An 18,792-nucleotide genomic window follows, 5' to 3' on the forward strand; every position below is an offset into this window, starting at 1 on the left:
GATTTCGAAAGTTTTGATGTCTAATAGTTGGACGACCAAAACTAAGCCATCATTATGACACAAAGAGAATCTCTCTAAGAATATTCAACCTACTTGCTGTGGAATGAAACTGAGGAAAGAATTTTTGGGAAATTGAGGACTTTGGCACAGCGAGTTTGCAGAAATTTTGCTCCAGCAGTGCAAGAGAGCTGCACTGTAGTTGACTAGGATCCTGTAATTAACGACAATTGGAAACTTTATTAAAATCTTGCTCTTCTACCCGATTACGTGGTAACTTCTTCAAAGAGCCTTGAATTTTAGCAGCTAACGAAAAACATCATGCGTAGACATTAATTTGCACGTGATACGCATCTCCACCCCCAATAAATCACTCTGACAATAGCCGATCAGTTTCGAGTTTCAAATTACCGCTGTGTTCCATGATCACAGACTCATTTATTCAGGGTTAGTCTCATACAAAACAAACACTTTGAAACTCGACTAGACTCTGGAACGGCTTACCATAAACCACGAAACGAAACGAAACGAAACAAAATGCGAAACGAGGATTTCGCGTTTAACAGATCTTTAAAATGCGAAACCGTCATTTAGCATTTTACAGATGTGTAAAATGCGAAACGAGACTGTAACCCGAGGCTTTGCGATCCCATGTTTAACTGTAAGCTTACTCATGAAATTGGATGAAAACTGTGTAGCTCCATGTCTTAGAAAATTAGAGATTACTTTGAATCTCAGTGGTGAGAGCAGTGTAAACTTTCCATGTACCAAAAGCCACAAATTATAAACTATATTGAAATACTTCAACTACTGTTGTTGTGGCGCCATTTTGAATTGTTTCGTTTCGTTTCGTTTCGTGGTTTATGGTAAGCCCTCTGGAACACATGCGAATATTTTGTACACAATCGAGGCTAACCCCTGTGTAAATGAGTCTGTAATCAAAAAACACAGCGGTAGTTTGGAACTCGAAAATGGTCTATTTAGTGACATTGATTGTCAACTGTCACACGGCAATATAGGTATTGCACCATCATGTGATGGCAGCCATGACAGGAGGCACGACAATAGAGGCTTTGCACCATCATGTGATGGCAGCCATGACAGGAGGCACGACAATAGAGGCTTTGCACCATCATGTGATGGCAGCCATGAAAGGAGGCACACAATAGTCTTTGCACCATCTTGTGATGGCAGCCATGAAAGGAGGCACAAAAATAATCTTTTTCCACTGGAGACTCGATTGTTTTTCATGTAAATGAAGAGACCAGATTGCACTGTTCCTGCCTCCTGTCATTGCTGCCATCACGTGATGATGCAAAGCCGCTATAAATCAAACTATACCCACTATCTCTGTACCATATGCCCGCAACAAGCCTTTTGGGAAATGTTGAAAACACTTCTGGGTAGTATTGCGCAACTTTTCCTTTTTATCGAGAAGGAAATAGAAAACAGAAAAAAAAACACCGCATTTTTAGGCTGGATAACCACAGGCAACCCATTAAAAACTGCAACAATTTTACTCATCACGAGAATCTTTAATCTTTCTCGAAGATATAAAAACAGTTACGCGCAACAAAGACAATAACCGGTATTAACGTACTCAACAAGACCAGATCTTATCATTATCATTATTCGTTGCTATCAACATCGTTTCTTTGTTCCCTACCATTAATAATCATCTTATTCATCTACCCCTCATTGTTTTCACAATCATTGGGTTTCTTGCTAAACGCGTCCAAAACACAGGAAGCCCATTCATTCGTATCGTGGCATACGATAGTGCTGTATCCTGCATGGTGAGAGTAACTAAATTGGTATTTTTCAGTTAGCTAAAATCATGAGACACTCTTCCAGCTTCCGACAGTTTGAGAGAAAGGTTTAGAATCTGGGCGACCAGTACAAGGTACGAGGTTCTCCCAGTAAGCACGGTTATTCCTGTGAAAGAAAAACGATCTTGAGTAGTAAACCCTTATCAAGACATTGTGCAATGAAAATAATCGAAGAGATTTGACGTTTCGACGTCTCGCTGGACGGCATTTTCAAAATGAATTTATTAGATGGTTTTGAATTTTAAATACAAATAGTGTCTTAAGAGAATTCATGCTTGAATACGTACAGAATCTAATAGTATGTTGCTAAGTTCAACCATAGTTTATTACACAAAGACCTTCGCACGTACAGAGCGTTTTCACTCACATTACAAGGCAGCCATATTGGTGTACCAAATAATAGAGTTCAATTCCCGGAGGATAGGAAATGTGATGTTTTGGTACAACAACATGACCGCTGTGACGTCACGTGAAAACTCTCTATAGAGTCGACACCAGAGAAAAACGTTTGCGCATGCGTGCACTCCAGCACGCTTTCTAAGACTTTTGAAGAGTTTGAGTGAGAAAATAAATGTTTGTTTTCTCCAAGTATACAAAAAAGTTCGAGAGTATACTTTTGTCAGACCAAGATACTGTATTAACAAACACAATATGAAAGAATTAGTCTTAAGTTTCAACCATGGACACTAAGTTTTGGCATTTTGTGAAGTCCAATTTATAAGGCATGTTTGAAAGTCAAATTTACTTATGTTTTGACTAATTTCCATACGGATTCAGAGCATGCGCAGACGTTTTTCACTCGTGTCTACAGAGTCTGATTGCTTGTTAAGCGATGGCCTGATTTTACGTATAAACAACATCTCGTAAATTAAACAATATCGTTTTATTCTAAATATTCATATTACAATATTTCATTATTGTTATTGTTATTATTATTATGTATCAATTATTATTCTATTATTATTATATTATTATTATTATTATTATTATTTTAAAACAGAAGTAAAATATAAACCAAGAGACCAAACAACCAATAGTGACTGACCTTAGCGACATGTGGGGTTCTGCATGATTGCTGTAAGCCGCTAAGTCATGCTTAGCACTTCCTTCAGGCAACCGTCCTCGTTCTTGTGCAAGCTGTGAAAAGAGAAAGAAAAGTTAACGTACCGCGTATGGTTTTAACCCTCCTAGTAATTATTAGATAATTATTAGATAATTATTAGACATTATTAGATATTTTAGTCGCTAAAATGAACTGCCCGGCGCTCGCTCACTGCTTACTATAGGAAATAAACAGCCCATGAATATGCACCACGTGATCGATTTTCTGTACCACGTGATCACTTTTGAACGAACTATGATTGGCCAATTTTTAACGGACATTTAAGGTTCCTGCCTACTTTTGAACGTTTGATTTGAGCTCACGACGCGCGCGTTTTGAGCTTCAAGAGGGCAAAACCCTCCAATTTTGAATGGGATCGGTTCTATACTATTTAATTGCTTATTCGAAAAAACTCCTAATAATCTAGGTTATATTCTTGGCTTTCACGTGACGTCACTGACCTATTTCGACCTATCCAAATATGGGCGTCCGCCATCTTTGTGCTCCTCCGAGTGTGAAATGTTGTGATAATAGTAGGCCATTTTTATAGTGTTTAGAGTTTTAGCTCGCTTCAGAGCCAAATGACGTCTCAAAACTTTGGAAAATGGCTGTGCCAGTGCTCTCGAAATATGGATCAGGTCTTGAAAGTCATGTAAAGGAACGTTATTTGAAGAAGATCGAGGCAGTAGGCGTTGATCCAGTCACCATACCAAGTGAGCAGTTTGATCCTGAATGTTTTGTTTAGTTACTTGGTTTTGCAGACGAGCTATTATACGAACGATCAGTTTAAAAATTACAAGAGTTTGGAAGCATATAATCAAGTGGTGTCTGGATTTGTGGCTTCAATAAGAGGACGAATTATCTCAAGCAAGCATGTGGTCGTGGCGAAAGTTCGCCATTCCCAACGCATGAATGACCCTCTGGCCGATATTTGGATCATTGCCGGCAAGGATGGTACGATTTTTTCTGCTCTTTGTTTGGGTTGTAAAGCAGGCCTAGCAGAATCTTGTTCGCATGTTGCCAGCGTCTTATTTTACATCGAATGTTGGACAAGAATCAACGGGATATTAGCCTGTACCCAAGTTAAGTGCACGTGGCTTCTTCCCACGTATGTCAACCAAGTATCTTACGCAAGGGCCAAGGACATAGATTTCTCTTCTGCGAAAAAACTCAAAGAGATTCTAGACAGTAACATTGATAAATTGAATGATGAAAATTTAGGACAGTCTCGTAAAAATCAAGCTGGACCTGGACGAGACCCGAACCCTTCAGCCCAAGTTTCAGCAGCGGAAAAGGAGGAATTTTACACAAAACTCTACAACTGCCAAACAAAAGCTGCTTTGTTAAGTTTAATCGACCCCTTCGCTGACCATTTCATTTCCAAAAGTCGGAATGTTCCAGTTTTATGTGATCTTTACGAGCCTTGTAATTTAGATCTAGATTATCTAGAACTGTTGCGAAAGTGCTTAGATGTCAAGCTGAACATTTCAGACGAGGAGATAAAAGCGGTTGAGCAAGACACAAGAGATCAAGCTAAGGGCCCAGGTTTTTTTAGACATCGTGCTGGCAGAATTGGAGCCTCTGTATGTGGTGCTGCCTACAACACCAACCTAGCTCAGCCCTCCCAGTCACTGATCCAATCTATCTGCTACCCCCACTTGTACAAGCTGGATAACAAGGCCATTCGACATGGCATCAAGTACGAACAGTATGCCATTAATGCATATGAAAGCTTAATGAAAACAAAGCATATTAACTTTGAACTTAAGAGATGTGGTTTGTTCATCAACAGGGAATTTCCTTTCATCCATGCAACCCCAGACTTTTTAGTTTCTTGCAATTGCTGCGGATTGGGATGTGGAGAGGTGAAATGTCCCATTTCCATCCCCAACTGTGACTTTAAGCAGTATGTTCTACAAAAAAACTCTTGTCTTGAGGTGGTAAATGACCTAATGAAGCTAAAGAAGAGCCACAATTATTACTTACAGGTTCAACAACAGTTGTTTACTCTGCCAGAAAGAAAATATGCTGACTTTGTTGTTTGTGCTGTGGATTCAGATGGAAATGCACACATTGTGTGTGAGAGAATTTACCCAGACCCCCACCACTTCAAAACTGTCGTGAAAAAGCTTGAAGCATTTTGGAGGATTGGCACACTCCCTGAGATCTTGGGACGGTGGTACACAAGAAAGTGCAATGTTATCATTAAAGTTCCAGGTGATCAAGCAGTCTGCTTTTGTAGAGGACAGTGCAGTGATGAGATGGTCTCCTGCAGTAATGCTGACTGTCCTTATGGCCAATTTCACATAGGATGTTTGGCTGTAGGTGGGAAGTCCATACCTAAAAGATGGTATTGTCCTCACTGCAGCAGGCTGCCACAGTTTAAGAGAGGAATTGGGGCTTCAAAAGCCAAGCCGAAACCATCTACTGTCAACCAAGCTGCAATGCAATGCAATGCTATTTGTGTTTGTAATGCAAAGGCACTCATAAGTGATAAACTGGTCGAGTGCCACAATGCCAACTGTACAAATGGTCATTTTTTTCATCTTAGCTGTTTGGGATTGAAAAGAATGCCAAAGAATCACCAGTCAACGTGGGTGTGTGGTGCCTGTAAAGCTAAAGAAAACAAATCATCCACACCTACCACTTCTACTTCTTCAAAGACAACCTCTGCCAAGCCAAGCAATTCACCATCACCAGAAACTTCAGAATCACAAACAGATGATTGTAATAGTGACAGTGAAGATGATATTGAAATCACACAGGTTACAACCGGTGTTGTTGACAAGTATAGTGCCCTTGCAACACTAAACAATGCTGATTATGACCTCATCAGTGATCCTGCTGGATGGCTTAATGGTGATATAATTCAAGCTACCCAAGTATTATTGCAGAATGTAAACCAGTCAATTGAGGGATTTCAGCGCCCAACCCTAGGAAGAGTAAGGAACTTTGATGTAGTTTCGGGAGAATTTATTCAGATTTTGCATACAGGGACTGATCACTGGGTATGTGTTAGCAGTATAGGATGCTTACCTGGTGTTGTAAATCTTTATGATAGTCTCTACCATCATGCAATTAGCCAGGAAATAGAGGAGCAAGCAAATGACTTAATAGGTGGAAGACTAGTTAATTTAGAATTTGTACCAGTTCAGCAACAAAGTAATGGTAGCGACTGCGGAGTTTTTTCAGTTGCTTTTGCTACGTGTTTGGCTTTTGGTACTAACCCCAGTCATGTAACTTTTGATGTTGCTAAAATGCGTCCCCATTTATTAGCTTCCCTTAAAGGTGGACAAATAAGCATGTTTCCAACTTTTTAATTCATTCTTTAGCAAAGAAAATTATTAGTGATAAGTAATAGTCAGTAATATGACATAAATATTATAATAAATAATTTTTAATAAATAACCAAAAGCAAAAAGCTGATAATCAAAATAAATACTTCATTTAAGCGATTTAAATCAGACATCTTTTCATTGGAACTCAGTGAATAAAATGTAAAAATGTTTGTGTCTGAACTGTCCAGCATTATCAGCTTCTTACTTTAGGCTCAGTCAAAACAGATTAATTCTGCTTTGAGAAATACACCAACATATTAAAATCTTTTCTTTCGAGATTCAATCTACATCTCTTATTATGAAATCTAGTGACAATATTAAAATAAGCAGGAACCCATGTTCAGGGAAATGGTGTATCAGGGAAGAAACAGTAACATGACAATGAGTCATACATAGAGCAATATTTCTAGCAATAAAATTAATTAATAAACATTTCAGTTGCTATTGAATATTATTAGACCTCTGTTTACCTTTGGCATAATATTTTTCAATTTCTCTCTGGCTAAAAAATTGTTAGTTGAATCAAAATCAGTATTCATGTGTTAGCCACAGTTATCTTCTTAGCACATAATCTCAGATGAAAAATTAGGCCATAGGTAAAGAGTTATTTTCACTTTCTTTTTCCTTCATGCCCTTTTTCATATCAAAATTTAATTTTTAAGATTGTTTGTCCCCTCCATATTTGGACTTGTTGAAGAACGTGAATAAAATTGTTGCTTTATTTCTAGTGAAATAGTAATTGTGATTTTAGTGTTTTGTGCCTGTCGCAATGTAATAATGATTTCTCCTGGTATAATGTTATTATAGAAAAAACTTTAAACATTGTTACCACCCCTGCTTTTTATGAAAAATGTACTACTCAAATGGCACTATGGAAGGACAAAAATTAACAAGTGCAGAGCAAACCCTTAAAATGCGGTCAACGATTGGTACCTGGAATTCAGGTGACCCATTCTGGTTGCTGCTTACAAAGTTTGTGGGCAGTGTTCCTTCCAGAATAGTGTATTTTCGCCGCAGTAGACCAATCACTCTTTCGACGTGTATCCTAACACTGGCTATCCCCCTTAAATGTTCAACGTCAATGGGATCTAACTGGGCTTTCCCTTTGGTAAATGCTGGAATTACCAGTTTTCCATGCTTTAAACCAACACTTTCTGTGATGGTAAATCCCCGATCAGCCATGACTGTATCCCCTGGGGTCAACTTATCTAAGAATCCACAATTCTCAGTTAAATATTTATCTGAGGTGCGGCCACCCCAAGCTTCAGAAACAAAGCAAATTGTACCTTGGGGAGTGATACCAATAAGGATCTTTATGGTGTTGTGGCGCTTATAAGATGAGAACGTTTGAGCTCTGGCCATAAGCTTTGTTGGTTTTTCAATAAAAACTTCAAAGCAATCGATTATGACAGTTACTTTGCGCCTAAATGTATATTGAAAGCACATTGGCATAGTTTTCCACAACTGTTCCCTTTCAGGCCAATGGATAAAGCAGGACAACCTAGAATCCATTGCCAATATCCAAGAGGTAAATATTCTTGATACACTTGACAGGGACACCACGAAACGATACGCTAGGTCTTGAAAGGGAACGTTTAGTCTCAGCTTCATCAGTACCAGCACAAATTCTTGAAATCTATTAAGAACTGTAGATTTCCGTTGAACATGTGGCGCGACATGCTCAAACACCACCGTCAGGACTTCATAGGAAGGTAGTCCTGTGTAAAATCGAACTTTATCAGCTGTATCGAAGAATTCTCTGTCCGGAGCTTGATATGCAGATTTTAAAAACGTATTCAAATTCATCTGTCTGTGTGTCAGCGTTCTGTGAACCTTCAAAATAAGTTAAGTCTAAGTCCATCTGTGTTGACTCGTCCTTGAAAGTCACTACGGGTGTCTGGGTGCTCTTGTCGAGTATTTCTTCACGCTCATCATTCGCACTGCTGCAAGAAGGCTCAATATTAAAACATGAATTACTCTGTGTTTCGGTAGAAAACTCGATATCTTGGACAGCATTCCCAGTTTGATTCAAGTCCTTCTTTTTCCTCTCGACTCCAAGTTGCTGATGTTCTATGATTCGCTTCCTGCGCTCTCTTGCCCTTTCAGCTCGTTCTGTCTTAGCTTTCGCTGCTTCCTTCAGATCTTCTTCCTGACTTTCCTTTTTTCCAAGGTTAATAGGTGGAACCCAATCAATATTATATCTGTCCCAGACTTTTGCAGGCTTTCCAGAGACAAAGTGAAGACCACAAACACGTTCGGTTTCAAGAACCCTCTTCGCGTCAGTATCGCCTCGACTGATGGCCGAAATCCAAAGCCTTCTCCGCTCTCGTGTCAACTCTTCGTGCTCTTCGCCTTGATTCGATATCACTTTAGGTATTGAAGAAAAGGAAACTTTTTTCTTACCGCTCTTTGAACCGCAACCAACTACGATACAATGCACCATGTTCAGTGAAAAGTTCACACATATCTCTCTGTCGCGTCTGTTTGTTTACTATCGAGGGGCACAAAGATGGCGGATAGCAACCGTTGTCAAGACCGGTGTCACGTGGGTGAAAGCCAAGAATTGATTTTTTAGAAAAAGTTAATTTTTGTAACGCACATGAAAAAATAGATTTTTGTAGGAATTTTTGTTCGATTTTATGAGAGTTTTTGAGAGCACTGAAACGAAAACATATGACAAATCAATTTTTTTCTTTTTCTTTTTGTCAAAAATATCCACGTATTATTGTAGAATGATTCACTAGCCGTCATTCGCGCAATCACTGAGTCTGCAAAGAACTGTTATCTCATAAATCTTAAACTTTTTCAGGTCACTTCCGATGGCGCAAGTTTTGCTCCAAAAGTTCGCCCGTAGGTATCCATTAAATGCTGATTACCTCGAAAACAAGCTCGGGACACCTCATTTTTCTTTTCATATTTGGAATGAGCATTAAATTTCAATTACGAAAAATGCAGTTTAAAATGTTTTCCAAAAGTAGCCAGTCCCCTTACAGCTATTTTCATAAACACGCGACCTCGGTGCTCTGAGTTGCACGCTGAAATTTGGTATTTCGCTGCCGTCAATCAAACCTAATCAGTCGGTAACTTTCACAGTTTTGACTGGCGGCAGCGCAAATCCAAGTTTCGGCGTGCAACTCAGAGCACCGAGGTCGCATGTTTATGGAAATAGCTGTAACCACTCTAGTGATTTCACTAGTATTGATTCACTGATTGGGACCAAAAAGAAACAAAAAAATGCATCTTCCCCTTTTATTGTTTTAATCATTATCAATAAATGTTTACTGTTGAAGTTGTACTAACCCCTTAGTAAATGAGTCCGTAATGGAGCACATCGGTATTTGACTGATAAACCGTTTTCCCAAGGTTAAGTGCGCGTCCAAATTTAAGAAGCTTGACGGGCCACGATACCAGAACACGAGCTTTGATGAGCATCATCATGCATTTCTATGAGATTTTTCGATAAGAATTCATAAGATCGATTATTCTACTCTTTGAATATAAAAGGTGTCTTCTCAATTTTACTGAATTTATGTTTTTCTGTTTTGTGACCCGTCTAGTTGGATGCGCACGCTCCCTTAAGAAAACTGTCTATTCGGGAATGATCTATTGTAAAATTAAGATAAAAAGGATAGAGCTATTTCCAAAAGGGCTGAATACTGCATACTGAATAGTGCATTCCAAGACCAAATGGCATTGTGTCTCGTTAATTTGAAATAAAAGTAAATATACAGCAATTAACTCTCTACATGTAGTTAGTATATTGTTTCAGATGGAATACACTAAAAATAGAATAAATAATTATTAATCCTAATTTAGACAATGTCACTATGACCCACAATGCACTTCCGTCTTGGAATTCACTATTCAGTATGCAATATTCAGCGTTCAGCCTGAAATAGCTGTATAAATAACAAACTATGTACTAAATAAGAATCAATCAAACCTTCCTTTCCCCTTGGCATGGACTGGAGATCAACACAGTCGTGAATTTTCTAATGGCCTAATAAAAACCAGAGCTTATTCGGACATACCTCTTCAGCCAGGGCCCTGATATGGTAAGGCTCAAATCCACAACATCCTCCGATGTATCTGATACCCATATCATATGCTTTACGAGCAAATTTATGGCAATCCCATCTGGTTAGTGCACGGGGCTCCAGAGCTGAAAATGGATCGGACCGATAGCATGAAGCTGCTCGTTTCTTTTGTTACTGCGGTTTATATATTCTGAGAACTCAGACAATCAGACAATCAAACGGCTTGTTGTGAAAGTGTTTTTTTTTTCCTCACTACCACCAGTCAAGAACAAACAAGGTACCGACTGAGACACCAGGGAAAAACGTTTGCGCATGCGTGCACTTCAGCACGTTTTCTAAGAATTTTGAAGAGATTGAGTGAGAAAATAAATGTTTGTTTTCTCCAAGTATACAAAAAATTTCGCGAGTATACTTTTGTCAGACCAAGATACTGTATTAACAAACACAATATGAAAGAATTACCCTTAAGTTTCAAGCATGGACACTAAGTTTTGGCATTTTGTGAAGCCCAATTTATCAGTCATGTTTGAAAGCCAAATTTACATATGTTTTGACTAATTTAAGGATTCAGAGCATGCGCAGACGTTTTTCACTCGTGTCACCGACTGATAATTTTTGATAGTACGGCAGCGAAAAACCAAGTTTCAGCGTGCAGCTTGCAACTACCGAGTTTGCACAATATGGAAAACCGCAATAAATGAGATTTTCGGAATGAAAGCAACTATGCGGCAGAATTTGAATGGAAATAAAAATGGAATCAATTTAAGATGATCGAAAACTTGTCAGCTTTGAAGGAAGTAAGGATTTTCTTATTTCAATTCAATACTCGTCATCCTGGGAATGAATAATTTATTGTTAACAAATTGGAGTCAAGCATAGAGTAAATCCTGCCTCAGTATTCACGAAAATGTCAGTTTTTCTGCTGATCAAAATATCACCTCTCCCAAAGTACACGGCTTTATTTGATATTGTGCTATTTAGCTCCAAAAAAACGTGTTTACAAAACATTGAGTTTAAATACGTAAAGCTGTCCTTATGGAGAAAGGCCAAAAACCGTTTTTCTGCTGCCCTGTCGATATCTTCAAATGTGAAGATATTTAGCAATTAGTCTTCGAGCGCGAACATATCCAATCAGAACGCAGCATTCATGATATACCAATAGTTGAAATGACAGTTTAGATTATATTTCATGGATTTAGTGCTTAATCTAAATGCTTCTATTCTCGACTTTTTACATCCCCATAATGCCTTGCGTCTTTGGGGGTAACCAATCAAAAAACTGTCCCAAATTGAAAGGTTTCTTAATTGAAGTTATACTATACCTGCTTTTATCTGTACAATACTGATTATCAGTTTATTTCAAGTTATTTTTGCGTGTACAGATCATGAAGAGTTTTGGTCTTACAGAAAATGTATTTGTTCGGGCCCATATAAGACAAAACTTGCGGCTTCGGAATCTTCGAGTCAGTTATATTTATTAGTATTCACTGCTTACTTGACAGTAACTGACTAGTTACATAAGAAACGAACTTTTCCTTTTATACTTTGAATTAATTAAGTTTATTGGAACCTCTGGGGACGCTGGACAATCCGCCCCCGCTTTGTCCTTAATACCGTATTACTTTTACGGACTTGTACAGTATTGACTTACGAAAAAATGTTTAAAATTTACCTTAAACGTCTTTAAGCTTCTATCTTTTTCTGTTTTTTACTTCTTCATTTTATCTTTGGATACCAAACAAGGTATTTTCAACATTGTCTGATCAGCTATCAGCAAAATAAGTGGGTTTCCGCTGGTTACCCCCCAAAGACGCAAAGGATTATGGGGATGTGAAAGTCGAGAATTCACCATTTTCCACACATCGGTTCACTGGTCAAACAAAAGTATGCAGTCGAGGTTGCAAGGTTCAAATTTGAATAATCCTTTGAATTTATCTTGGCGCCTCGCTTGACTGCTTTGTGTTTAACCAGTGAACCAGTGAACCAATGTATGGAAAATGGTGAATATAATGAATAAAAGATATACTCGATGGCATGTGTGGGGGCCTGTAAGTCTCTTAGGGACCTTTCATTTTTTATCAGGGGGGGGGGGGGGGGGGCGGTGGAATTCCAGTAAGAGCCCATACAAGAAAAACTGCCCCCTCTATATTGCTGTAGACATCTGCTGGGCCCCCCTCATGTTCGCTGGGCCCCCCTCATGTTCATCTTCCTTTTGACATTGATTCTTCTACATGTGGTCCCCCCCCCCCCCCCCTCTATAAGCCGGATTTTTTTACATGCCACCCCCCCAGATTTCCACCGCCCCCCCCCCCCCCCCACCTCCCTGATAAAAAATGAACGGTCCCTTACATACCTAATGGACATTCAGGTAGACCACAAAACCCTTGGGCATCTGCATCAGGAGTCCAGTAACCAACTGGTTGAACCATGAAATGCATTCTAATGCCTTCCTTCTTCAAAGCGTCTTGCATTACTTGCATGGTTTCAAGGCTTTCCTTGGGGTCGAAGCGACAATTAACCCCAATGATATCCGCTCCTGTTTCAACAAGGAAATCCAAAACTACTTAAGAAAAACGTCGAAAACCATTTCAAAGTTTACAACTTTCAAACTAAGAATAGATCTTTTCAGCTTCTTGTTTGTTGTACATATTCCAGACCATGTGATGCCACTCTTGGGAGTGGATTCTTTCATGTGTAAATATTTTAACATGTTTGTCATAAAAGAACAGTTCTTAATGTGATCATGAAATGGGCAATTCGCATAAAAAGACATTCGCCGTTCGCCACTTCAATCTTTCTGAAAACCGCTTTATATCACATGTAAGCATAGTATTTTAGGTCTCTCCCTTAATTCCAACGATTTCCCTTCTTATCAAAACCCAGCATGCTAAATTTTAATTCGAATTTTGCGACAGTATAATCATCCGTGCCCTAATAGACCCTTTTCGAGTTCCAAATTACCGCTGTCTTTCTTGATTACAGACTCATTTGCTCAGGCTAAGCCTCGATTTTTTGAAGAATATTCACGTGTTCCAGTCAAGGTCCGTCAAGTTTCAAAGAGTTCGTATCGTTGAAGTTATGCATTCTTCACTTTACCGTTGGTATTTGCGAGTATTTAGACACTGATTCGAGGCTAAGCCTGAGCAAATGAGTCTGTAATCAAGAAACACAGCGGTAATTTGGAACTCGAAAAGGGTCTATTTAGCTCATAGGTTGAGAGGTTGGTTTGGATTAGTTTTTGGGCGCCAAGACTTGAACTTAACATGAGCAGGCCTTCTGCAATAGATTGACACGTGATTTTTACTGGACAGCAAAAAAATGTGGGCGGTCCTTTCTTTAAAGATTTTTTGCTGGATTACTGATGTCGTATCCAAAACCTTTTCAAAAATACTTTTTTCAAAAGATACGAAGCAGTTTAAAGTTTGCTTGCCATCTGGCAGGGCCTCCCCCAAGGGACCTCTTTGGCTGAATTGATTCGTTATCAAAGTGATATATCAGCACATGACCATTGCAAAAGGCCTTTCGAAAATGATCTTTACCTGCTCGAGCAAGACGGACGGCACATTCTGATGGAGATATACCATGTCTGTCACCATGGCGACTTATTGCCATGGTTACGGCTGTTGGCTTGCCGCTGGCCTTCATGACTTCAATCATCAATTCTGCTTCTCCGACATGTGAAATATACTGCTTGCAATAAATGTATATGCATTAAAGATTAATGAGAAAGGATTGGAGGAGTCATAGTTAACGTTGTTATTATTAGTAAAGCAGGATTACCCGGCAGGATTACCAACTGATAACCGATCGATCGATCAATCAAACAAACAGGACATTATAGTGCAGTTTTCGTATGACTGTGAAAAGCTCAGTGCCGTAAGCGTGAGGCGCCTTGACCGTGATGCTTTCTAGAATTTTAATTGGCTGATTTTTTTCACGCGCAATGTGATTGGCTTGGCATTGCCATGACCTTGGCGTGACCGTATCCGCGCCTTGTTTATGCCGTGTTCCGGGTTTTTGATTGGATGGAGAGTAAATTCTCGTGCAATGTGATTGGTCTGGCGTATCCCTTGCCGTGTCATGGCCGTGTTCGTGCCGTGAATTTTTCACAGTCATACGAAAACTGCACTATGTAATGACTGCTTCAACGACTTAACTAAGTACCTCTTGAGCCAGAGAATATGCGTAATAGGTAAATTACGAGCCTTAGATGAAACGACTGAAGAAGAGTGTCATACAAGCCTTTCACAACTTCAAGTCGCGTAAAAAATGATCCAGCTCAACTAGAAACCGTGGACAGCTGTTTCGGCCTGTATTGGGCCTCGTCAGCACGGTGTATCTAGTGAGCTGGCAATCTTCTTCAGTCGTTTCATCTGAGGCTCGTAATTTACCTGTTACTCATGTTCTTATTTGATATCCGAGCCCATCCCACACGGCTTATTGCCTCATCTATCTAAGTATCTTTTGGCAATATTATATTTCGTTCGATGATGATATAAACACTTTTCAGCTCATATGGACAGTTACTTGACGTGACAATTACTGAAACATCCATATAATACACTGCGCACCTAGATTCACTTCACAGCAAACCACGTGCATGGCTACTGCGCGACGGCAATGGAAACATGCCTAACCTCAGCAATCAAGAGATCCACGTCATTCTTCAGGAAAACATTCACTTGTTTCCTGAACTTCTCTTGGATGACCTCTTTAGGGACTTTACCGCTACGGAACAACTGTCCTGTTTCGCAAAGCGATCCCGAAGATAACGCGTGTTGACCTTCTTTGGCCACCTCGTTTGCTAATTTACAGGCAGCGTCATTGACGTCATCCCACTGAAACAAACACGATATTTTTTTCAGTTTTCAACTTTGGAAAAACTTTACAAATCAACCACAGGAATCCCAAGCGTACATTTTTACATCTTGCTTCTAGAAATCTAATGTGCAAAATACAAGATCGGGCTTCCTGTGGTAATTCTAAAAGGCGGGGTTTTTTTCAATTACACTGTTTGATTTGATTTCTTTATTATATGAGATTTAAGCTAACTTATTTACCGACATAACTTTCCCATCGATTTCTATGGGCTCGTCCTGCATGGAGAATGTAAAGGCTTGGATGACGTCAGCACCAGCACGAAGAAACTCGCGGTGAAGTTGACGAACTGAAAAGAAATACCAATCCCGTGACCGTGCAGTTTTGTTTTTAATTAATTGGGTCATTGGGAAGCCATTCATGGTCTGGCAACCCAGAAAAAAAAGCTGGGTCGAGATGGCATTGCAGTGCATTCTGGGAATATTTTAGGGGACTAAATAGACCTTAGAAATATGTCCCCTTAAAAAACCCCACAATTCACTGCAATGCCAACTCGACCTTAAAAAAACCCCACAATTCACTGCAATGCCAACTCGACCTGGTTTTTTTCTCCTCAACCTCGGAATGGCTAATTGTCAACAGAACCATACAATACTGCAAATTTAAATTTAAATTCTTAGATTTTCCAACAAATTTGTTAAGATTGTAGGACATAACAACGTTAACTGAGGGAAGTCAGAACCATGAATTTAGATATATATAGGGCTGCTGACACTGAAGCAAAGGAGTTAGAAAATAATAATAATATTTGAAGATTATGCGCGTGGAGACTAACCTGCCTCTGGATGTTCAACTGTGCATTCTGGTGTCCATTCCCCTGCTTTGACATAACCACGCTTTTCTAGGCAATATGTCATTCCACCATCGCCAATGATCACTTCACCTGCATCAAGACGCTCGAGAATTCCTTTCTAATAAAAATTAGAAGGGGATTTGAAGAAAATGAAATTTTAGCATTTTAGTATTCATTAAATTAAATGTATTAAATTAAATTTCGTCATTGAACAAGAATGAAAATTAGAATGAGAATGAGAATGAAAATACAGGTTGTTTCTGCAACCAGTATGAATACTAGCTTCCTCCCTTGCCAGATGACTCATCCTTTTATACAATGTGCCAAAGTTTGAAGAGGGTATCACAATTTTTTCCAGTACTGAGAATTTGCCTGGCTTTCGATGGGTGAAATGTTGAGGAGTGCGTGAGAGTGTGTATAAAGCATGGGGATTTGGAGGGAAATGAGGTCCATATAAGTATTATAGATTGAAAGAGATATAGGAAAACCATGATAACGATGTTCAAGACAAGGGAGGGAAAATATGAATTTTTAAGAACATAGATTCATCAGGTAAATCCTGACAACAATGTTTCGCACAGGTACTAGGACCAAAGCAAGGGGGACGGTGGTGTTGGGGGGGGGGGGGGGGGGAGGGGCTGGGAAAGAAGTATGAGAAAAATGGTTGAAGAAAAATGAATAAAGATATAAAAGATATAAATAAATTATTTTAAATATATAATTACTAAGGCAGTGGGTGACTGACGAGGAGAAGGGGTAGGTGGTAAGTGGGTTGAAATAGTTTAGCATATGAGACTAGATATGAGAATACTATATAGATATGTATCGTAGATAGGTAGCAATGGTACAGTAAATGATAAATTACATTGTACAATTGCTTACTATCAATCACGTTGACTTTTTGGAGTTGACTGGGGGGCAAACAAGCGGTTGACTGGGGGGCAACTAACAATGCTAAGTCAAAACATATCAAAATAAGTCCTCAAACTATTGTATTTGACTATTTTCACGACAAAAAAAACAGAAAACAAGAGATCAAAACAACCTCCAGGATTCTACAAGCCATCAAAAAAGAGCTATTACCAGAAGTGACGTCTATTGATAGCAACCTATATACATTGCATTGAGAATAAAAGCATTGCGAGTAAAGGATATGAGAATATTATATAGATATGTAACGTAGATAGGTAGCAATGGTACAGTAAATGATAAAGTACACTGTACAATGTACATTGCATTGAGATTAAAAGCGTTGTGAGTAAAGGCAACATTGCGAAACACGCAACGCCGTGGAGAGGTGGTGATTATAATATAAAGTATCAAAATAAGAAAGCTGTGGGATAGTCATTCAATCTACCAAGTGTTTTTCATCGACCACCTGGATTACCAAGGGATCATGTGTAGCCCCAGTTATCTCACTATTTAAGAAAAAGTATCTCACTATTTAAGAAAAAGTATCTCACTATTTAAGAAAAAGTATCTCACTATTTAAGAAAAAGTATCTCACTATTTAAGAAAAAGTATCTCACTATTTAAGAAAAAGTATCTCACTATTTAAGAAATTATCTTATAGTTTAAGAAAAATTATCTCACTATTTAAAGAAAAATCATCTAATGGTTTGAGGAAAAAGCAAGGGCACAGGAAAACCAATCTTCGAAAAGTGCAACAAGTATCCACGAGTTCGCCAAAGGGCGTTTGATTTTTTCCTTTGGTTCTGCAAATCATTGTCTGTGCACCTCCCCTGCAAGATCCCTGGTTACGCCACTGCATATTATAGCCTTTTTTAAGTTCATAATATTTTGAGTGTATGTGAAGGCACAAAATACTTTCCAGCCTCCTTAATCCCTGGTTGCAAATGTTATGAGGGCTGACGTGACTATTATCATGTCCAGTTTAATTAGAAAATTCTAGAAAGTTCCACGTAAATTAGGAATTGTTAGGCCTAGGGCAAACGTCGAACTTTCCATGCACCACCTCATTAAAAACAATGGATATCAGGTGATATTGGGGCGGCATTCTTTGATGTAATTAAGTTCGTTGCATGGAAAGTTCGACGTTTGCCCTAGGCCTTAGAGAGTTAATTATATGTAATATTATAAATTCTATACAATGTTCTGGACTTTTAGCCAGCTGGAGTCCCATTCAATTCAGTAATATTCAGCTTCAAACTCCATTCTACTTCATGAACTGAAGTTCTCATTCAGTTCTTAGCGTCAGCAAAAGTCAAGATCAAGGAGGTGTGTCTACGTGTTTCCCGAACAGTTACACAAATAACTTGCAAATAAAAGCAATAGCTTTAAAAATACAACCTATTCTACCTGGTTTTAGCTTGTCAGGTTTTGTGGAGGACGAAAATGCGGAGAACACAGGAATATCATAGAGAAATATCGAGGAAGAGGCCTAACAAACTCTACATTAATAATTCCTGGAATAATTTCATGTGATGTTGAATCCTCGAGTCCTAAACCCACACAACGGATACCCATAAATAACGCAACTCAACACTAACGCTTTACCTTTTCTGACATGTCTTCTACTTCTTCAGCTCGGTAAAACAGCCTTGAAGACTTTTAGCACAAGAGGAATCACTTCGTTTGAATAAGAAGCCGGTTCTTTCTGATCAAACTCCAGCAAGTTGCACATGCACAATCCTCGATCGAACTGGTTGTCCTGCAAGCGCGTGACACTGGACTTGACAAGCCGGTTATGGTACCGCCACAGGGAGCCCAAGCTTGGTTGGCCCATGAAGAAGGAGGAGGAGAAGAAGAAGAAGAAATAAGAGAAGAGATAACTAGCTAAAAACTAGTGTGAGCTGCG

The 18,792-nt window shown here is 39.0% G+C and overlaps 2 protein-coding genes and 1 pseudogene across 2 annotated transcripts; 1 reads left to right on the plus strand and 2 right to left on the minus strand.

The window, feature by feature from the left end:
- Positions 1–1,511: 1,511 nt before the first annotated feature.
- LOC116301137 (betaine--homocysteine S-methyltransferase 1) lies at positions 1,512–18,665 on the minus strand. Its single transcript, XM_031710146.2, has 9 exons — positions 18,492–18,665; positions 15,957–16,092; positions 15,364–15,470; positions 14,941–15,141; positions 13,843–13,990; positions 12,657–12,839; positions 10,298–10,428; positions 2,872–2,963; positions 1,512–1,932 (listed from the first exon to the last, which is right to left on the minus strand). Exons 1-9 carry the CDS (start codon positions 18,501–18,503, stop codon positions 1,833–1,835), a joined length of 1,110 nt encoding a protein of 369 aa, XP_031566006.1. The 5' UTR covers positions 18,504–18,665; the 3' UTR covers positions 1,512–1,832.
- LOC148904857 (uncharacterized) lies at positions 3,366–6,993 on the plus strand. The gene has a single exon (XM_089024639.1). The coding sequence runs from the start codon at positions 3,837–3,839 to the stop codon at positions 6,246–6,248; it is 2,412 nt and encodes an 803-aa protein (XP_088880765.1). The 5' UTR covers positions 3,366–3,836; the 3' UTR covers positions 6,249–6,993.
- LOC148904858 (uncharacterized) lies at positions 6,230–8,829 on the minus strand (annotated as a pseudogene).
- Positions 18,666–18,792: the final 127 nt, after the last annotated feature.

The sequence above is a fragment of the Actinia tenebrosa genome, unplaced genomic scaffold, assembly GCF_029948245.1.
Source record: "Actinia tenebrosa isolate PJP-AT-01 unplaced genomic scaffold, QUT_ActTen_1.0 PGA_scaffold9__36_contigs__length_13948895, whole genome shotgun sequence".
In the NCBI taxonomy this organism is placed as follows: domain Eukaryota; kingdom Metazoa; phylum Cnidaria; class Anthozoa; order Actiniaria; family Actiniidae; genus Actinia; species Actinia tenebrosa.

Bases quoted from the DNA above. Each gene is read 5' to 3' on its own strand.
- LOC116301137 (XM_031710146.2), bottom strand. The intron at 15,142-15,363 runs GTAAATAAGTTA...TGTTTGTTTCAG, and splicing joins TCGATGGGAAAGTTATGTCG to TGGGATGACGTCAATGACGC. The intron at 12,840-13,842 runs GTAAAGATCATT...TTGTTGAAACAG, and splicing joins CGTCCGTCTTGCTCGAGCAG to GAGCGGATATCATTGGGGTT.
- LOC148904857 (XM_089024639.1), top strand. From the start codon at position 3,837: ATGAATGACCCTCTGGCCGATATTTGGATCATTGCCGGCAAGGATGGT.